Source organism: Notechis scutatus, chromosome 3 (assembly GCF_049901735.1).
Source record: "Notechis scutatus isolate UNSWTSFEM ecotype Mainland chromosome 3, rNotScu1.2, whole genome shotgun sequence".
In the NCBI taxonomy this organism is placed as follows: Eukaryota; Metazoa; Chordata; class Lepidosauria; order Squamata; family Elapidae; genus Notechis; species Notechis scutatus.
Window position 1 is genome coordinate 35,938,187 of NC_142011.1, and position 21,267 is coordinate 35,959,453.

The 21,267-nt window shown below is 40.4% G+C and overlaps 1 protein-coding gene across 1 annotated transcript; it reads left to right on the forward strand.

Moving 5' to 3' along the window:
- The first annotated feature begins 227 nt into the window (after positions 1 to 227).
- LOC113420795 (tetraspanin-18-like) lies at positions 228 to 21,058 on the forward strand. Its single transcript, XM_026680883.2, has 6 exons — positions 228 to 324; positions 1,702 to 1,893; positions 2,496 to 2,570; positions 2,964 to 3,062; positions 13,724 to 13,903; positions 14,740 to 21,058. Exons 1-6 carry the CDS (start codon positions 268 to 270, stop codon positions 14,917 to 14,919), a joined length of 783 nt encoding a protein of 260 aa, XP_026536668.1. The 5' UTR covers positions 228 to 267; the 3' UTR covers positions 14,920 to 21,058.
- The last annotated feature ends 209 nt before the right edge of the window (positions 21,059 to 21,267 follow it).

The following is a 21,267-nucleotide window of genomic DNA, read 5'->3' on the forward strand; positions in this document are numbered from 1 at the left end:
CATATTCAGTTTTCAGAATAGTTAAATACCACCTAATTCAGATAAATGTTAGCCAATTTTAAACAACCAAGACAATTTTAAACAATCAGAATAGATGTTCAGTTAAGAATACAGGTTCATTCTGGGCAATTTATGAGCAAGGTAATACTCATATTACCAGTATATATCTGGTTTAAGATAGAGCTAAGACAAACCCATATTGATCTCTCTCCTTTCTCTCCAGAGACCGTTACTTATTTCTGCTGAAATTCAAACAACTCAACTAAAATGGATACTGTACTTTGCATGAAATACCTGATGTTTTTCTTCTGTGTTCTGGTGTTTGTAAGTATTATAGGACTGTGCTTAAAATAAATCCCCCTTCAAACTTGGCTCATTACCTAAATGAGAACTGCTTAAGCCTCGTGCATTATCTCAGGTGGATGGTCAGTTATCTAATTTGCTAAAATCTGAAATGCTTCCTTATTGTGCAACATTCCTCAACACTGTGTATACAGTGGGGGGGCGGGACAGGTATGCTTATAAATTTTAAATTCTTATAATCAAATAATGAAATTCAGGAAAATTCTGATAGACTGTACTTCAACATAAGCAGTGCCCACTGGATTAGATTCCAGCCTATTTGATCCAGCAATTTGTTGTCATAGATGCCAACCAACTAAAGAAGGAAGCACCACTAATTTCCAAGCAAATAGTCTTCAGAAACAGTCACACTGCCATCAGTGCTAATACACACAGATTCCCATGACTCCCATGAATTTGTCCAACCCAGTTTTTAAGGCTATTCAAACTGGTAGCCAACATCATTCTTGTGGCAGCAAATTCCAAAATTTAATTACACGTTGTGTAAAAAAAAATTTTTTGCCTGATTCTTCCAAGATTCCGTTTCATAGGCTTATGTCTAGTTCTAGTATTTTAAGAGGGGAAAATAGCTTATTCTTGTCCACTTTATCCACACATATAATTTTATATGCTCAATCATACCCCCTTTTTAGCATTAAGTTGCATCATTTTACATTTGCTCACATTGAATGGTGTCTGCCATTTGTTCTTTTTTGTCATTTTATTTTCTGTTTTATGTGTAATTTTATATGTCTAGGAAAGCCCTAAGTAAATTCTCAGATTTTTTAAATTCTCAATCTGTGTTCTGTAAATCAGCATTGGTCGGCAGAAATTCACCTGGTGGTCTACCACAAACTCTATGAATTCACCAGCAATCTGCAGGGAGTTTGCATGGGACTAGCTAGCCTCTTTGACTAAAGAAAAACAGTAACCTGCTATACAATAGGTAATTTCTGGGGGGTTTTTCTGAAGGAAAATAGCTAGGTATGTTGAAAAACTGTCTACCTGGAGTGGGATCTACAGTTAATATTCTTCCAATACTGCCTTGTCCCACTGATCCTTGAAGCTTTAAATTGCCAAAAGATTTTCCACAGAATGCTGATATGTGAGACTTGTAATGTCTATTAAAGGTGTGCTTTGGTATCCAGATGGCAGCCTCATAGACCTCTTGTTAATCTTGACCAAAATTAGTATCTAACCACCCTTGCCTTATGAGTCAGTCTTCCCCTTGGAACTGGATTTCTACGGGAATACTATTTTCTCATCAGAAAATCTGTTAGCTAAGTTAAACACTACTAGAATTTTTAAAGAGTATTAAAGAGGACTTTTACATTGAATGGTTATTCTGTATTTTTTCAGATTGGGTCACTCTGCCTTATTATTGTGGCTATCTGGGCAATCATTGACCCTAAAAGAATTCTGGATATCCATCCAAACTATTTCTTAAATATAGCAGCTTCTATCCTCCTCCTTATGGGTCTACTGGTCTCATGGCTGAGCTATTTGGGCATATATGCAACAGTTGCTGAAGATATAAAGCTGTTGAAGAATGTAAGTGAAAGGATTCCACTGGTATAAAGACTCAACATTACAAACATGCATTACAAGAGATTTCTAAGTTTGGAATTCATATCATGGCTTTGAAACATTATGTGCAATGGCTAAGAATAATGCAGTCTGGTAGTTGTGAGAGCTGTGATTTAGTCCTGCATAATTCTGCTAGATGCAGCATAAATTATTACAAGAAAATGAAATTTAGGAATAAAGCATATTGTCATTAATAGAGACTTCCTGATTAGGTTGATACATGACATCCAGTTCTAACATTTTGTATGGAAGCATTAGCATGAGATCCTCCCATGCTATGTAGCATATTGGACAGCACAGTATCTCCAGCAGTTTTGGTCTTGAGCAAGTCCTTCAGTTTCTCCCCGTGTGATGCTTAGAGTCCTTAAATCTTCCATGAATGTTCTTCAACAAGCATTTTGAGGCATCCTCCTGGTCATTTGGCATTGTGGGTGGGAGGGTCCATCTCATTGCCATCTTGGGGACTTGATTGTTCTCCATGTGGAGAATATGACCTGCAAGTTGGAGTCTTTTGTGTATGTATAGAAGAGATGGGCCTAATTCTGCATGTTATTTTCACTTTACAGCTCGTCAAACTGGTCCTGGTGATCTCCATTGTGAAGCTTCTGATCATTCTACTCCTTTATTTCTTTGCAGCAAAGGTAATAATGAGTCAGGGATTAGACTACTTATCTGAAATTTCTTATTCTTGTTGCTTCCTTTGCTATCCTAAAGCCTCCAAAACAGTTCTTCTAATGCTTTTAGAACTCTCTTCATACAAACATAAGCCTTTTCCGTGTAGACATATCTTTGAATCAATAGAATCACACTTACTAGGGGAAATAGATTGCTTATTGGATTTGTCATACACTGGCCTTGTGGATGAATCTTGAGGGGGGGGGAAATGCCCCTTCATTGGATTTCTAATGTATAACTGGTAAAAGAATACTTAGAAAATATGATTGCTGACATAAAACTTCACATGCCTACCATGTCTAGCATAACCACTTGAGGCTTTGTACTTGGTAATAAGATAAATTCTACACTTTTTTCAGATCCGTGACAGATACCTTGTAAATCAGCTGGCCCAGAAGTATGAGGGAGACGATGGCACTAATGTATACTCTAAAGCTTTAAATGGCTTCATGATCATGGTAATCAAGAGCAATGATTTTATCTTAAGGTCATGAGAGTTTGTCAGTCACGCATATTAAGAGTATTTGCAAAATGGTATATAACCACAATATGTAAAATGAGTATACCACTTAAATATTATACAAAAGTCTTGTATCCAATGCATTCTGTTCTCTCAAAAGCCTTAAAATAGCATTGAAAGAGAAATTAATATAAATGTTATGATTCAATTTGAACTCTTCATGACATTAAATTTCTTTTATATCTATATCAGAAAATGGACAAGTATTGGCCATTTCCTTAATCAGATAAATTGAAAATTTGCATACTATTTTGAAAGAGATGTAATCAAACTGATGCATGTTATCATTTAGTTGAACATTTTTGAGGAAACTGGAAAGATTGTACAAGAGTTTTTAATATTTAATAAAACTGTAGCTTTAAATCTATTTTTCCAAGGACATACAAATGGGAACAAAACAAGTTAAATCTTTTTTGTTGTTAGGTGTAACATAACAAAATAATGAAAAACTAAAGTCTTTCTTTGGATACATGGTACTTGATACTATTGTATATAATGGCTTAAAAATTAACATAGCACAAAGTAATCTTAAAGAATCCTTTGATTCTTAAAACAGAAGATTTTATTTATTTATTTATTTATTTGATTTGTCAATCGCTTACAAGATAATAGGTATAAGTATATACATAGTTATGAATACATGAAATGGGTACATATAAGAAAAATAAAAGAAACAATAGGACAGGGATGGTAGGCACGTTGGTGCGCTTATGCACACCCCCTACAGACCTTTTAGGAAAGGGGTGAGGTCAATAGTAGACAGTCTAAGGTTAAAGTTTTGGGGGTTCGGGGAAGAAACCACAGAGTCAGGTAGAGTATTCCAGACATTGACCACTCTGTTGCTGAAGTCGTATTTCTTGTAAGCAAGTTTGGTGCAGTTAACTTTGAGCTTGTATCGATTGTGTGCTCTTGTGTTGTTATGGTTGAAGCTGAACTATTCATTGACAGGTAAGTCATTGCAATGTATGATTTTATATACCATACTTAGATCAGACCAAAAATGGTGTAATTCAAGGTTTTCTAGGTCTAGAATTTCAAGTCTGGTGGCATAAGGTATTCTACAATGAGTAGAGGAGTGGAGAACTCTTCTTGTAAAATATTTCTGGACTTTCTCAACTGTGCTAATATCAGATATGTAATGTGGGTTCCAGACTGATGAGCTGTGTTCGAGTATTGGTCTAGCAAATGTTTTGTATGCTCTAGTTATTAGTGTAATATTACCAGAGAAAAAGCTACGTAGGATTAGGTTAACAACTCTTAATGCCTTTTTGGCTATGTAGTTACAGTGGGCTCTAGCAATTAGAGGTGAGTATTCCAAGGTCCTTTACAGAGCTTGGATCATCAACAAGGTCTTGACTATTCACCTTGTATTTTTTTTCTGTTTTTTTTTGCCAATATGTAAGACAAAGCATTTATTTGTTGAGATTTGAAGTTGCCGCTTGTTTGACCATTCTGATACATTGTCAAGATCTTTTTGAAGGGTAGCAGTATTGTCTGTGGTATTGAACAGCTTTACATCATCAGCGAAGATAATGCAGTTGCTCTTAATATGATCACAGAGGTCATTTATGTAGAGTATGAAGAGAGTTGGTCCTAGGACATTGCCTTGGGGGACACTACTATTGGCAGGTACAGAATTTGAAAGGACACTCCCAATTTTGACCATTTGTTGTCTGTTTGACAGGAATGCTTCTATCCAGTTATGCAGTTGTCCAGAGGTACCATAAGATTTTAGTTTTAGGAGTAGTTTGTTGTGTACCACTGAATCAAAGGCTTTACAGAAGTCTATGTAGATTGAATCTATTGTTTTGCCCTGATCATGTTATGTAGTCCATATGTTTTTGCAGTGTAAGAGTTGCAGATTACAGGATAGTTTTTTTCTGAAACCAAATTGTTTATTAGAGAGTAGGTTGTTTGTCTCTAAGTGGAGGATAATGTATTGGTTAATAATTGATTCCATGACTTTACAGGTGACGCAGCATAAAGAGATTGGTCTGTAATTTTCAACTAGGCTGGGATCTCCCTTTTTGAAGATGGGGATGACTGTGGCTTGTTACCATAGGTTAGGCAAGGACCTGGTCCTGAAAGATTTTCCAAAGATTATGCTTAGAGGTTCGGCTATGGCAGTGGATAGCTTTTTTAAGAAGTAGACACATATTCCATCCGGTCCAATAGATAGAGATGGTTTTAGATTGCGTAGTGCTTTTTCAACATTGTCTTCTGTAAAATCAATATGTATTAGATCATTGTAGTTTTCTGTGATTCGGCTAAGAAATATTGGGCATGATCCATTGCTGTTTACAAATACTGAGCCAAAGAATGTGTTAAAGATGTTGGCTTTAATGGTATCGTCGTTGCACTCTTTACCTTTAGGTTCTATGGGGTGGGATGGACCTTGAGTCTTTTAGTTTGTTGTTTACAAAATTGTAAAAAACGCAGATGGAATTGGTGCGTAGAAGGTTTTCCTCTTGTTTAATGTGATAATTGGTGCATTCAGTCTTTATCTGGTGGCATAAATTTTTGTGTCTGCTTTTGAAGTTGGCAACGTGACCAGATTTGTTTTTCCACCAGAGTGATCTCTTTTTGGATTGAAGTTTCCTTATTGTTATGGGTAATCTGTTTTTTGTTTTTTTGGGGGGTGTTGTTATTGATACATATAGTTTGATGACTCTTTTGACTTCAAGTAAAAATATGTTGTAATGGTCTTCAACAGTATTGCATCCAGTGAATAGAGATTGCCAATCAAGGGATGAGAGATCGTTGTCTATAAGATCATAGTTGCCTTTTTTGAAGTAATAATTGGGGATTACGTCATTGTGATGATTTTTGTGTGGGCGTATGTTGAGACAAAAGTCAATCATATTATGGTCACTGTTGGAAAAGGGTTCTTTAGTTTGTATTCCATAAATTAAATTCAAACTATTGCAGAAGATGAGATCGAGGCAGTTGTTAAGTCTAGTATTGTTGGTTACTAGTTATTCCAGTCCCAGATTTGTAACAACATTGTAGAAGGTTGCATGCATGGGTTCAGTTGTACATTCGTTTAGGGTCCAGTTAATTTTTTTTTTTACATTTAGTCTCTATTTTTTGTTTAATTTTGTTTAATTTTTTTTTACATTTAGTCTCTATTTTTAAGTTATATCAGCAAAAACTTGTAACAGATCACCTCTATTTATAGAAATATATTTTGTATAGAAATACTTAATATATTTGAAAACATTGCTCTTTTTAAAATTACATGTCTGTGTATTCCAGTAGGCAAATTAGAGACTTTGAGGCCTAGGCTGGGAGAGTGGTTCCAACAGATCCCAGGAACAGTTAAGATAATATGCAGAAGGCTTAAACTCCTCTGGTAGGGGAACAGAGATTGAGCAGGATACATACCACCCATAGGGTGTCTGTGTGTATGTATGTGTGTGTCAGTGCTGGGATTCAATTTTTTTTATTACCAGTTCTGTGGGCATGGTTTGGTGAGCGTGGCAGGGGAAGGATACTGTAAATTCTCCGTAGAACTGCTGCGAGCATCCAGAGAGTGGGAGGTGCTCCAGTCTTCATTTCTCACAGGCTAAGTTATAATTAGGGAACGCTCCTCCTTCCTCCACGTGACCCCTCCTTGCGTTTCCCAGTTTTCGCTTAGCCTTTGAGAAATACAGGCTGCTAATTTACTGTTCCTTGGCCGTTTCAGGTTTCTTTCGTTTTCGTTGTGTCAGGTTTGATTAATACTATTTTCTCCTTGTCCCTGTGCCTTGGTATTTGCTCTAAATTTAGTTCAAGAGCTTTTTCGCTCTCAGGAGGGAGATAAGGTAACGGAGCCTTTCGCCCCCCCCCCCCCACCCCTCCTCCCCCTTTTCCTCTGCCGTTTCAAGCGTGCTGGGCTCAGCCGCTTGAATAGCCTGCGCTATTTTTAGCACGCTGATTGCGTCTTCCCCCCAGAACGCCTTAGAGGAAGCAACGCTTCCTCTCCCAGCCCTTTATTAGTGATTTTGGATTTCTTGGTTTCTGATTAGGGCTGGTGCGCCTCTGAAACGCGCGCTCAGTGCCGGGCGGCCATTTTGAGCTCGCCTCGTGGCCGGCGCCATTTTTAATTCATTCAAAAAAAGAATAAAACGAATTTTATTTTTCTTTTCGTTGAGCTGCATGGTCTTTGCAGGCCCTTAGCGGGACCGTCAGGCCGCGTGGACCAATTTTTTTACTTTTAGAGAGTACTGTGGCTCCGTGCCCTGTTGCTTTTCTTAATTTTATTGTTGGCTTCTTTCCTTGCCCGCAGCTCTTTTAGAGGCGCTGGCACATACTCCCCATTGTTGTTGGGGGGCTGCCTAGGAGGCCTATTTGTTCACTATTTGTTCACTCTTTATATATATATATTTTCATAGTTTGGCCTCAGCGTTCATTTAATTTATTTGGATTTGAGGTTTGAGGTAGAAGGCCTTTTTTTGCTGCTAAAATTTAATTGGCCTCATTTTCCTTTGGGCCTAGCCCACAACTTAAGACATAGTAAATAATTTTTGTTTATATAGTTAGTAGCTTTAGATAGATTTTTCTTCCTTTATAATATATATATATATATATATATATATATATATATATATATATATATATATATGAATTTGATTAATAAGAATAATTCTAGTAATTAATAAATAGTTACATAAGTTAAGAATTAGAATTAAGAGAATAAAAAATTTTTTATTCCAAAAGGGGGACGTGACCCAACCTTGGGAAAACCGGCTTGCATTGTAGGCCGAACTCCTGGGCGTGCCAACCGCCTTTCTTATTGACAATTATTTGTTTGTTAGCATGGCAGAGGCTAATCCTACTGGCTCTTCTTTGAAGGCCAAATCTAAAACGCACTACCTTCGCAAAAGGGACAAGGACTCTTCCAGTACCGCTCAAAGAGACGCATTAAGACGCCATAAGGCCCTAGAGAAAGAGTTTAGCAAACGGGCTAGAGAATCACACTCTGTTACACCTGCCTTACCTTCTACCTCCACCCCCCCCTCTGCCAAGTCAATCTTCCCCCTCCAGGTGCGGTAACACCCAGGGCTGCCAGCCCACCCGTGCGCCCGAGGCGACCTTCACGCCAACCGCTGCAGGCCTTCGCCCTGAAGATCCTGTTGCAGTCATCATCCTGGATAGTGTTAAGGAATGGATGCAGTCTGCCATCCGTCAAGGGATAGCCGAAGGAATGCAACAGCTGTCCAGACCGGACAACCGTGAAAGGACTCCCGAGGTTGGCTCCTTATCCGGAAGGTCTCTCTCCGGACCAGCGTCTCAGCATGGTCAGGTACCTTCCCATATGGATGCCCCATTCCCAGAGGGGGAGGACACCCGCGAGGAGGAGGCAGCGGACTTTGAGCCCTTCGAGGAGGACGAAGGCTCTGATAGAGGGTCCTTACAGTATTCCGAGCCTTTTTTTGAGACAGAGCCTATGGAAGGGGAGATGTCAGAAGATGAGGGCATTCTTCCTGAACAATCTCCTACTGTTGGTCTTTTCAAACCTCATTTATTTAAGTCTTTACTTTTCAAAGCAAAAAACGCTTCAGGTCTGACTTCCCAGTCTCCCTCCGACCCTCCTCCATCGAACCCAGAGGATCCAGATGACCTAATGTTCAGGCAGCCGGTGGTAGAGGCTGACACTATTCCGACCCCCCCGATCTTTTCAGATTTGGTTGCCAGACAGTTGGCTTCGGTGGGCCCTTCCCCCGCCCCCTCTAGTCAGGACAAGAGGTTATTTAATCTTGACCCGGATTTCTCCGCTATGTTGGATACCCTGGAGGTGGATGACCCAATTGTAAGACTAGCCTCTTCCTCCAACCCTACCGATGCACTGGAAGCGTTGAAGCCAGAGGACAAGCGAGCAGAGATGGCGCTCCGACGAGCGCACCAATCTGATGCTTGGGCCATTCGGTCAGCCACTGCCGCCTCCTTCTTCACCCGGTCTTCCATTAGGTGGCTTAGACAGCTGAAGCAGCATATCCCCCCAGATAACACCAGGGCCCATCAGGATATTGCAAAAATCACGGCGGCGGCAGAATTTGCAGCCGACGCCACCTTTCACTCTGTTAAGTTTTCATCCCGAGCCATCTCTTCCCATGTAACTGCCGGGAGATTACTTTGGCTTCGGCACTGGCAAGCTGACATAAAAAATAAGTCCAAGTTGGCTTCAGCCCCTGTCTCAAAGGGAAAACTGTTCGGGCCCGCGCTTGAACCTTTACTGCTGGAAACTCGGAACAAGAAAAAGTTCTTGCCCTCGCTTTTTCGTAGACAGGAATCTAGGGGATCCCAGCCCTTTCGGAGGGGCTCCTTTCGTTCCCCCTTCCAGCCATCATTCACCCCTAGGTTTCAGGGTTCCCCGTCATTCCGGTCATCCTACCAGGACCGGAGTGATTCGGGAGACAGAAGCAGAAGAGGGGGCAGCTACAGAAGGCCCTTTAGGGGGGCTGGGGGCAGGGCGTCCCGCCGACCTAGATAGGATTACAGGTCTTTATCCCATAGGCGGCCGCCTCAGGCATTTTGCCGACCAATGGGAGGAATCCACTTCAGATGCTTGGGTCAGAAGCTCCGTGCGTTTTGGCCTGGTCCTACAGTTTCGTACTTCCCCGCCTAAACATTTCAGGATTTCACCCATTTCCAGGGATCCTACTAAGCGGGCCCTCATGGTCTCTGCAATCAAACATCTGTCTGATATTAAGGCCATCCAACCTGTACCAACTTCACAACGAGGAAGGGGTTTCTATTCCCTTCTATTCTTGGTGCCTAAGCATTCCGGCGGTTGGAGACCCATTTTAGACCTTAAGAGACTCAATCGCTTTGTTATTCACCGTAAGTTCAAAATGCAGACTTTACAGTCTATTTTGCAAAGCATCAGAGAAGGAGATTGGCTTACGTCTGTCGACCTCTCCGAGGCTTATCTCCATATTCCCATCCATCCCTCGTATTCTAAATATCTGAGATTTTGCTATAACAATCAGCATTTTCAGTATGTGGCCCTCCCCTTTGGTCTCGTCTCGGCCCCGAGATCCTTCACTAACGTGTTGGCGGCTATAGCAGCGCACCTTAGACAGGTCCCCATACGTATCCATTGCTATCTTGACGATATCCTTGTCGCATCCCCTTCCCGACATCAGGCCGAGAGTGATACTAACACTACCCTCTCGGTTCTCCAGGCCCACGGTTTTTTAGTCAATTGGGAGAAAAGTCAGCTTAGTCCTTCCACGCGTATAGCCCACCTGGGGGCTGTGATTGATTCTGTGGAAGGGAGAGTTTTTCTCTCTCAGGAGAGGCTCATTAGTATCCACGCAGCTATCAGGGCTATCCGGCAAACGGGGAAGGCATCTTTGCTCAGTCTATCCAAGCTGCTGGGAAAGCTGGTTTCTTGCATCTCTATTATCCCTTGGGCTCGCTTGCATTCCAGATCCTTGCAGTGGTTCCTCCTACCATACCAGCATTCAGGAAGGAGCACATCAGGCCTGGTGGTGAAAGTACCTCCAAGGGTCCTCGCCTCTCTCCTTTGGTGGACTCGTCCATCTGTCAACTCAGGACATCTGTTCAAGGAGCCTCAAAGGATCACTCTCACGACGGACGCAAGTCTTTCTGGATGGGGGGCTCACCTGCAATCGCTATCGGCCCAGGGAGTTTGGTCTCTTGCGGAGCAAAACCGAAACATCAACTGGTTAGAGCTTCGCGCAGTGTACTTGGCCCTCCGAGCTTTCATTCCTCAGGTGAGAGGGCGCCATGTCCTGGTCCTTACGGACAACACTACGACCAAGGCCCACATCAATCGTCAAGGGGGTACCCACTCCATTCTCCTCATGAGGGAGGCCGAGCGACTGTGTCGGTGGGCAGAAGCACACCTGCTGTCCATCAGAGCGGAGCACATCTCCGGAACCTCCAACATCCAAGCTGACTGGCTCAGCAGGGCCACGCTGGACCAAGCAGAGTGGCGTCTACACCCACGCCTGTTCAGGGAGGCAGCAGCCATGTTCGGCCAGCCTTTGGTAGACCTCTTTGCTTCGCCACTCAACGCGCAAACACCACGGTTCTTTTCCCGTTATCCCTCCAACGGTGCGGAGGACCACGATGCCCTGTGTTGCCCGTGGCCTCCCGGGCTGCTGTACGCCTTCCCTCCATTTCCGTTGATTCCCAGGGTGATTCGGAAACTAATATTCGAGAGAGCAGAGGTCGTATTGGTGGCTCCGTATTGGCCCAGGAGACCGTGGTTTGCGGACCTGCGCAATCTGTCGATAGCCCCGCCGTGGAGGATTCCACCAGAGCAGATCTCTCTGTCACAAGGCCCACTCCTTCATCCAGAGCCGCAATGGCTTCAGTTAGCCGTTTGGAGGTTGAGCGGGAAAGACTAATTGAGGAGGGCTTGTCGGCCCAGGTCATTAATACCATTTTGGCTGCCAGGAGACCTTCTACTACTCGTATCTATGATGCAACCTGGAACAGTTTTTGTAAGTGGTGTCACAAATCATTCGTCGATCCACGTTCTCCTTCCATTGCCCAGATCCTGGCCTTTCTGCAAGACGGCCTAGATGGGGGCTTATCACCCAATACCTTGAGGAGGCAGGTCGCAGCTCTCTCAACGGTGGTGGCTGGCGGCTCATTCGGTCCTCTTTCCCACCACCCTCGGATTAAGGCCTTTCTTAAAGGGGCTTCCAACTTGCGTCCTCCAGTGGTGCACAGATACCCGACATGGGACCTTAACAAGGTTCTCTTGGCCTTGACTAAGCCTCCATTTGAGCCTCTCAGAGAGGCAACACTTCAATTTCTTACCTTTAAAGTAGTTTTTCTGGTGGCAATAATCTCAGCTAGAAGGATATCTGAAATTGCAGCTCTATCCGTGAGAAAAGATCTGTGTATTTTTCATCCTGATCGGGTGGTTTTGAGACCAGACCCTTCCTTTCTACCAAAAATCAATTCAGCATTCCACAGGGCACAGGAGTTGGTCCTCCCTAATTTCTGTCCAAAGCCTTTGCATGAAAGGGAAAGACAGTGGCACACCCTCGATGTTCGTAGGGCGTTGCGTATTTACATCTATCGCACACGGTCCATCAGGAAATCGGAGTCTCTGTTTCAGTCCTTTCAGCCAAAGACGTTAGGTTGTAAGGTATCCCCGTCCACAGTGGGCCGTTGGATTAGAGCCACCATATCCAAGGCCTATTTGGTTCAGGCTCTTCCGGTCCCTAGTGGAATAACCGCTCACTCTACCAGGAGTGCTGCTACATCAGTTGCTTGGGCCACTCAGGCTTCCATTCTTGACATTTGCCGGGCTGCCACCTGGGCTTCCCCGTCACCCTTCATACGCCACTATAAAATTGATACCTACGCTTCAGCTGAAGCATCCTTTGGCAGGCGAGTCCTGCAACAGGTGGCGAGAGATACCCAGGAGATTCCGATCCAGACGGAGTCCCGCCCGTAGGACACACATGCTTTGGTATGTCCCACTCTCTGGATGCTCGCAGCAGTTCTACGGAGAATGGGCGTTGGTTCTTACCTGATACGCCTCTTCTCGTGGAACTGCGTAGAGCATCCAGCCCCACCCTTTTTTGGTCCGTCTGGTGGGGAATCCTGTTTCGGCCAATGACGTTGTTGTATATAGTTGAGTTTGTACTATAGTTAAGATTAGAGGGTGTTTTTGTCCTCTCGTCTTCGCGAAACTGGGAAACGCAAGGAGGGGTCACGTGGAGGAAGGAGGAGCATTCCCTAATTATAACTTAGCCTGTGAGAAATGAAGACTGGAGCACCTCCCATTCTCTGGATGCTCTACGCAGTTCCACGAGAAGAGGCGTATCAGGTAAGAACCAACGCCCAATCTCTAGTCAGAGGTGGTATTTGCCGGTTCTTCAAGCTACTCAAAATTTCTGCTATTGGTTCTCCAGAACTGGTCAGAACCTGCTGAATACCACCTCTGGTGTGTGTGTGCGCATGCATTTCTATATTTGCCTTTCTCTCTCTCTCTCTATATATATATATATATTGAAGCCATTCTTAAATTTAGTTAAACTTTGATTATATATACATATAGGTAGCCTCGTTTAGTAAACACTGTTAAGATTAGAAGCTCTGCTGTTAAAGTAGTTATTGACAAATCGTGTAATTCTGACTGTTCTTTCCTTTTTCACCCTCCTCTCCTCCTTTGGAATACATACCCTGGGGCTTGAGGTAACTGACTGGCAGTTGCTGCCTATAATTTACAAGAGTAATTAGTTTCATATCTTCTGCTTATTTCTACATCTTGTTTCTTATAAGAATTAACCTGATATAGGAAGATAAATGATATCCAAAGATGTTGTCTACTCTAAAAAAAAAGAATTAAGTAAATTATCTTTTCTAAATACTTTATCATCATTTATCATTACTACCGGACATTTTTATGAGATTATCAGTACATGATATTATTTATTGACAGCCTAATGTCACTACTCTTGAATTCTTGTAAATATATCAGCAAAATAAAATAAATAATTCCAGGAATTGTAGACAGAAATGGTTGCAAAAATTTAGAAATTCAAATAGCAAAAAGAATCTGAAAGAAATTAACTTAAATAACTTTAGGGGGCTAAGATTTTATTTCTATACTTTTTTCTTTTTTAGTTTCAGTGTTGTGGAATTTTAGGATCTGGAGATTTTAAAAATGCTGAATTTTTCAAAGAAAAACAGCCCCATGACTCATGGCCAAAAGCTTGCTGTAGGCGAATCAAGTCCCCTGAATCTGAGGAAATTCTGGATGAGAACCTCTGTCAGCAAGGAAAAGTTGGATATGTCAATAATGTAGTAAGGATGTTTGCTCATCTGCATGCTATATAATCACTGTAATCCTTAGACAAAGATTTATAGAGAGTAATTTACTGATAACTTTTAAATAGGACCTTTATTGCTCTCCTACTTTGGACGCTTAATAATGTAAGTAATTAATATTTGCATTTTTAAAATTCTCATATGCTTGTCTGCCAAATAGAATGTTGAATCTCTTAGAAAGTTTAGCATCTTATTCATCAGTACTGACTCAAAGGCTGACATACACAACAATTATTAAAAGAGCCAATTCTGTCTAATGGTTAAGAAGTTGAGTTAGAACTGGCATAACAGAAGTTCTAATACCTTAGACACAGAAACAAGCTGGGTTACCTTGGGCCAGTCACTTTCTCTCAACCCTGGGAAGAAGGCAATGACAAACCACTTCTGATATGTGTTACCACATATCATGGATTTGTCCACATAAATGCCAAGATTTAGTCAAAATTAAATTAACCCCCCAAAAGGTGTTTATGTTATCATTGGAATATCGTTTAAGGTTTATTTTAGTTGTGCGTACCAGCTTTACAACTTAATTGCTTTTCAACATATATAGTTAAATTCAATTTGAAACTATCAATATCAAATCGCAAATAGTCCAAATATGGTGCTTTAAATTGGGTCCTACTTTTCTTTCAAAGGAATTATCAGGACATGCAGAGAGGATGAGAAACCATCTGCTGACCAGATATATAGTATACATAGGAAGCCCTTCCACAAGTCAACATCTTGAGAGATATTTATGTTGTGTATTTGGGTTACTTTAGTTAATGCTGAGGGAGACATTTGCATAATGATTCTTTTATTTATTATAGGGCTGCTCCCATGCAATTGCATATTTCTTTAATTTGTACAGATGGACTTTTGTGGGCTGTTGTTTAGGAGTAGTAGCTGCGGAGGTAAGCAGGCATGAGCCTATTTGTGAAATAAGCTTCATATTTTCCTTTGGCCCTCCCCCTTTATTAGGTTTCAATAATGTGGTTTATTTAATTTAATATGTTGATTCTTTCCAGAAACTACAAACCATGGCTAACATAAATTATAGCTTCAGGTGATCAGCATTTGATGTACTGTATTGGTTTTTTTATTTGCTTTATATACTTTGTGAAGATGGAGTATACATTTATTAATTAAGTAAGTTTTACCTTGGGTTTCAATCATGGGCAAAGAAAGTTATTTCTCTTGGTATATCAAAATCTCCTAAGGGAATAAAGATGTAATAAAGCAACATATAGCTGACTTCATATAAAACGGTAGAGTCTTTGTAAGTATTGAAAAGAAACAACGGAACTACATAAAAATAATGGGGAGGGGAACTACTTTGTTCCTAAATATTCTGATTTCTTTCTTTTTTATTACACCAGAAAAATTTTCTTCTGGAAAGAGGAAATTTGCTTCTTAAATTGATATTATATTCTAGCTTAAACAAAACCCCAAGGCAGTTGGAGGTTGAACTAATATATCCATCTTGATATTTGTTTCAGATATTTGTTATGGCAACTGCATGGTACCTGCATCGCGTATTAAATGATTGATCTAGCTTGCTAATTCAGGAGAAAATTAAACATACAATATTGGGAAAATTTATTGGTATCTCATATTTTAGTTTTTTTAAAAAAGGATAGCAGCACCATCTTTCAGATTCTCCATAACTTGAAGGGTCCAGCTGGGGAATCATGGGTTCAGGGACCTGCAGCCCTAGTACAGCTATGGGGGGTCCTAGTTGGAACACTAGTGTCATCTCAGGCCCTGCCCCTACTTTTTTTAAAATTTCAATGCTTCTTTGCCAGTATGAGAAGAGAAATGCCCCTTGCCTTCTAAAGCCCCTTTCTCTAATACATGTTGGCCCACTGGAATAAATTTTATGTGAGAGGCTAATAGTAAGTTGTGTTTTTATGAAATATTTCAGCCCTGCTTTAAATGCCTTGATTTGGTATTTTAATATTTCTCATTTTAGATCATCACTGTAAATGTTTTATCTACATTGCTACGTTGGCAGGACCATGTGTATTAATAGCATTTCAGTGAGCATTCAACAGATGCTAGGTGCAAAAATGAAAAAATGGTGACAAGAATTCAGAAAACTACTACATGTACTGCTGGTTGATGAAAGAAAGGATACTCTTGGTACTTGAACGTTATGGCAGTTCTGGCAGTCTATTTGGCCAATGTGCATGGAATGGTATGAGTTAGACATAAATCCCATTCATTACCTCAGACATCTAAAAACGATCAAACAGCAACCTTGTCAATTTAACTTGGGAAGTTGTTTAAGGGTGAAGGGGTGAAAGTCTATACGTGGGTTCAAAAAGTCAAAATGATGATTGCAACAGTGTGATCAAAGCTGTAACTTTTCTTTACTTGTGTCATGGCCACTAGTTTGTTTAGTTGAACCCTGGATTTCCCTGGAGTTATTCCTTGATTATATCAATATTCAAACATGATAAATAAACAAACACACAAAGTGAAACTCAGGTATATATTATTAACATACTATAGAACAATATGTACAGTCATTCATGCCCTAATCAACTTGTGGCTCAACTACTACAGTCTTTACATTGATCTGTCCTTGAGGAATACTTGAAGCTTCAACTGGTTCAAATGTAACAGCATGGACAGTGATGGCCATGCGTCTCTGTGTTATGTACACTCATCACCTCAAGATCTTCATGGAGCTTGTTGGGCTTCCAGGTGAGGTTCTATGACAGATTAGATGTCTCTGAAGGAGTGAAGATAGAGTTGAAAGTAGTGAATGAAACTAATAGTGATTTCTGGCCAACAAAGCTTTTCTGGATAAAGGAGAGACCAAGTGATTGCCCACTTGCACTCTGGACTTCTTCACCTTGTGCTGAGACTGTGGGATGGAAGTCCTGTGGTTTTCTCATGAGTAGATTGAATGGGATTGAGAAAGAAACAGTGTGCTCACATATGTTAAGTGCAGCCTTTTAAAAGACATTCAGTTTGACCAAATGTTCACTTTCTTAATTACTTTCAGATACTGTCAAAAAAAAGGTCTTTGAAAGCAACAAAACAAAAAGGTAAAAGATGGTGGGGGGGGGAGAAACTTGCCTTTCATTTTCATCTTTGTAATTGACTTTTACTTTTTAATTATAAGTAAAAGAATGGCAACCACTAGAAAAGCTGCAAGGGTGAGGGAGGGAGAGGATTGTTGGAGCAACAAACAGCAAGGAGGATATAACAGATGTCTGAAGAAACGGGGAAGGAAGAATCTGAATCTGTTAAATCTATTAAAAGTGAGCTGGTTGCTTTTCAAGTGAGAATAGAAGAAAAATCTGTAAAGATGGAAAAACTTACAAAGCAAATTAAAGAAACTATCACAAGAGAGCCAGCTGGTCTAATGGTTAAGGCACAAAACCAGGAGACCAAGAGTTCAAGTACTGCCTTAGCCATGAAAGCTGGCTGGGTGAGTTTGGCCAGCCACCGTCTCTCAGCGCAACTCACCTCACAAGGTGGTTGTTGTGAGGAAAATTGGAGAAATGTATGTTGGATATGTTCACTGCCTTGAGTTACTAGTACAAATAATACAGGCGGGATGTACATAAATAAAATAAAATAAAGTTACTGGAGAAGTTAAATTAATGACAAAATGGAAATTTTTGAAAGTGAAATAAAATAATAAATAGAAAGACAGGAAAAGGTTTAGACAATGTGGCATTACCAGGATTGAAAAAGAAATGCTTGAGATTTACAGCAATTTCAGAGGATCCCGGAAAAGACATCAGAGAAAACATTGTTCAATCTTCAACGAACTTTTTTTGGAAGGGGAGAATGATGATGATGATGATGTAAAAACAGAACTTGAAAAAGAGTATGGAATCAACTTGTTGTTTGTAAAGTTAAGAAATGTACCAAGGGAAATTCTTGTGCGCTTTGTCAGGAAGAAGAATAGAAGTCACGTTTTGCAGCAATATTTTATTACCAGATTGAAGATTAATAATGCAGATGATAGTAATTAAATTCAGATCAGAATACTGCACAAAGAGGTTTTATTTTTTACTGACAAACTCAAACAGAAAAAGTACAATTTTGAACTTTTAAGTTCCACCCATTTTATGAATGGTTTTCACTTGCATTTGTGCATTCAGATTTGATGCTGAAAAGCAGAGTGAAAATGCAGATGCAATACCTCTTGGCAACTTATAAAAGTGGTCACATCTGTTTTCAGGATTGGCTGCTGCAAAAGCCTCCTAGCAATAGCCATGTGAGCCTGGGAAAAGATATGGCTGTGTGGGAAACTAAACCACCCCACCCCTGCTCCTAGAAGAATGAAATATTTTGAGTAATATTAAAGAAGGCAAGGTAAAATATTTCCTCTAAAAGAGAAATAAAAAATCTTAAGAGACAGAAACTCAGAGCCCCAGCTTCCGCCCCCAGCAGATATTTTGTGCCCATTAAAAAAGACTGGGCCAACCTATCTACAAAACAAAAGACCTTCAGCTCCAGGGTGAAGGGATTAAGACATGACCCTTCAGGACATAAAATTAACCCACTAAGACAGAGAGCTCACTACATTGCACAATCTCCTAAGGACATTGCATGACCCTCAGAAACTTCAACCAAACTTAGCTCAGACAACCTATAGAGCCAGCTATGACCCCTACATGCCCCATGGATGTCTAACAACATCCAACTGAATACATGTTCTTGCACAGGAACAGGAAGCTTAAGTGCAAAGCCCAAGAGAAGGTATAAAACCCCCACTCTCAATTCCATATGGTTAGCTGCACCCAGAACCATAAACATGTGGTCCTGTTCATCAATAAATGGACCCGCTTTCCAATCAGCCTCTATTTTGTCTCCAGAGCCTTTCTCCTGACTTGAAATTGGACTAGATGGATATTTCTTCCCACAACTGCTTTAGTAATTTGATGACAAGAAGTCCTTTGAGATCTGAAGCAATTGATTGGAATCAAGTCCAATCTTATGCACTGTACAGTCCTACTTTCTTATCTGAACTCTTCAGCTTTAGGTACATTCTGTAATTCAGAATGTTTTAATTTATTTAGAATGTTATTAATTTATTTAGAATATTATTTCTTATTCCTTTTCTTCACTCTGCATAACGTTACTTACCTGAAAGGGGATATATAATGAATATAAATGTACAATCCAAACTATGTGTTAATATATCATGTAGCTACTTCCAGGGAGCTCTTCTCCATTACAGAGATCCTAATTTTCAGTACTTTGTAAAAGCTGCATTACAAATGTTAATACAAGCAGCATAATTTACATTGTTGTTACTTAATTTTATTTTAGGACAGATCTATCTGCATGTTAATTGCCTACCCAGGAAGTAAATGGCCATGTTAAGAATTTTCCAGATATGCAAAAGCAAGAAGAAAAAAAATATGCTTCTGAGATTTAGTGAATGTCACCTTATTCCAATAGATTAGAACTTGGTTTATATTAAGCAAGCAAAAAAAAAAAAAAAATCAGAATAGACAGCATAACTTGACCAAAGGTGTTCCATAGTTACTCATATTAGTTGGATTATATACATTTTATAATAGGTTACACTTTAAATAGCTAACCTATACCATGTTACAATACATTACCATGTGACATAATCTGTATAAATATTTGGTTATATTTTTATTTAAACATGCGAACAGAGTACAAGGAACAAAATCACATAATAAAAAAGGAATCCAGAATTAAAATCCAGAATATATGAAACGGAAATCAATTTAGTATATGATTTCCTGTAAATCTTCAATAGTTTTTAAAAACATGGATGCAAACTATCCAGGAGGATTTTGTAATTCTTATGGAGAAATCAGAATTGTTGTTAAATGGTTTCCAGTGTGTTTGTTTAAAGAAAATTAGAAAAGCTGAATAAAATGGAGATTTGAAAGTGCTCAGTAGAATAGCTACCACTTAAGGTTGGGTTAGTTGATTCTGCTGTAAACAGCTGCTTTGATTTGGGCTTGGACCACAGAGTAAATTTACATTCCAGATGACAATGTCACAGCTTATGCTGATCTGAAACCTTTACATTTTTTAAAATTTATTTTTCCAAAAATAAAATACCAATACTGCACCGTACAAAGAAAAACAACAAAGCAAGAATTACAAACAAGATACAGAAAAATAAAAAGGAAAAAATGGAAAAAAGGTTTATGCAACAAACATAAAATTAACAGTAAATATATGACCTCCACCCTAATTATTTTTGTATACAGTGTCAGCTGCAAGATCATGTGTACCAAATATTAGAAAGAAAAGGGAATTGCCAACACTGGACAAATGGATTTTGAAACTGATGGAATTGGCAGAGGGCAAAATTAACTGTGTTGATTAGAGGCAATGGTTTGGATACGTCTGGAAACCACTTGTGGAATTTCTGCAAGTTAAATATAATAAGATTATAATAATATTAACAGGGGGCTTTGAAGTTTAATATATTTTGGGGGGTTAACAGTTAACAGCTTGTATCTCACACAAATCTAATAATTTTAATCCTTTGCATTGCGGATCCACAAATGGTTATACATATTTCATCTGTACCAGTGATGGCTAACCTTTTCGTTGTCACGTGCCAAAATGTGTGCGTGCATGACAGTGCACACGCATGCCTGCACCCATAATGCAATGCACGCTCCCCACCCTACGCATGCATGCAGGATCCCCCTGTGCTCACCCCACCCCCTGCACATGTGCATGGGACCTCCCCCCGCTCCTCCCACCCCTTCACATGCGCACGCATCTCCCCCATGCGCCCCCCCATGCATGCACGGCAGATACCTGAAAATCAGCTGGCTGGCGGGAGGTGCGTGCGCATGTGCAGTGGAACTGAGCTGGGGCGACGGCTCACGTGCCTGCAGAGATGGCTCTGCGCGTGCCATAGGTTCTGCATGCCATACTTGTATATTGTATATTACCATTTTACATCACATTCTCTTAACAAATATCTCAAATATACAAATCAATCAAATCGACTAAATACCAGTTCAAAAAAGCTATTAACTATTAACCGCCCAAAATATATTAAACTTTAAAGCCCCCCCCCCCATTTCTAGAAATGGGATATAGGTCAGTATTATTTTATTGTAAAGGTATAACAACAGAATCTTGCAAGTCTGAATGTGCATCATTCTCCCTCCTTCTATCGCTATGTGAACTAGAGCAGGGGTCCCCAACCACCGGGCCGCGGAACAAGTCCTACCGGGCCGCTGGCTTGCTGGCGCCGCCATCTTTTTTTGATGAAAAAGTGCTTCCGGTGAGCTTTTCCGGGTAGAAAGCTCACTGGAAGCACGTTTTCATCAAAAAAAGATGGCGGCGCCAGCACTTCCGGTGAGCTTTTCCGAGCGCTGGCG

What these genes read in the sequence shown, in the direction of transcription:
- LOC113420795 (XM_026680883.2), top strand. Translation starts at nt 268, where the DNA reads ATGGATACTGTACTTTGCATGAAATACCTGATGTTTTTCTTCTGTGTT. An exon ending in ATATAAAGCTGTTGAAGAAT is followed by an intron (nt 1,894 to 2,495) that starts GTAAGTGAAAGG and finishes TTCACTTTACAG; the next exon opens with CTCGTCAAACTGGTCCTGGT. An exon ending in TTTATTTCTTTGCAGCAAAG is followed by an intron (nt 2,571 to 2,963) that starts GTAATAATGAGT and finishes CACTTTTTTCAG; the next exon opens with ATCCGTGACAGATACCTTGT.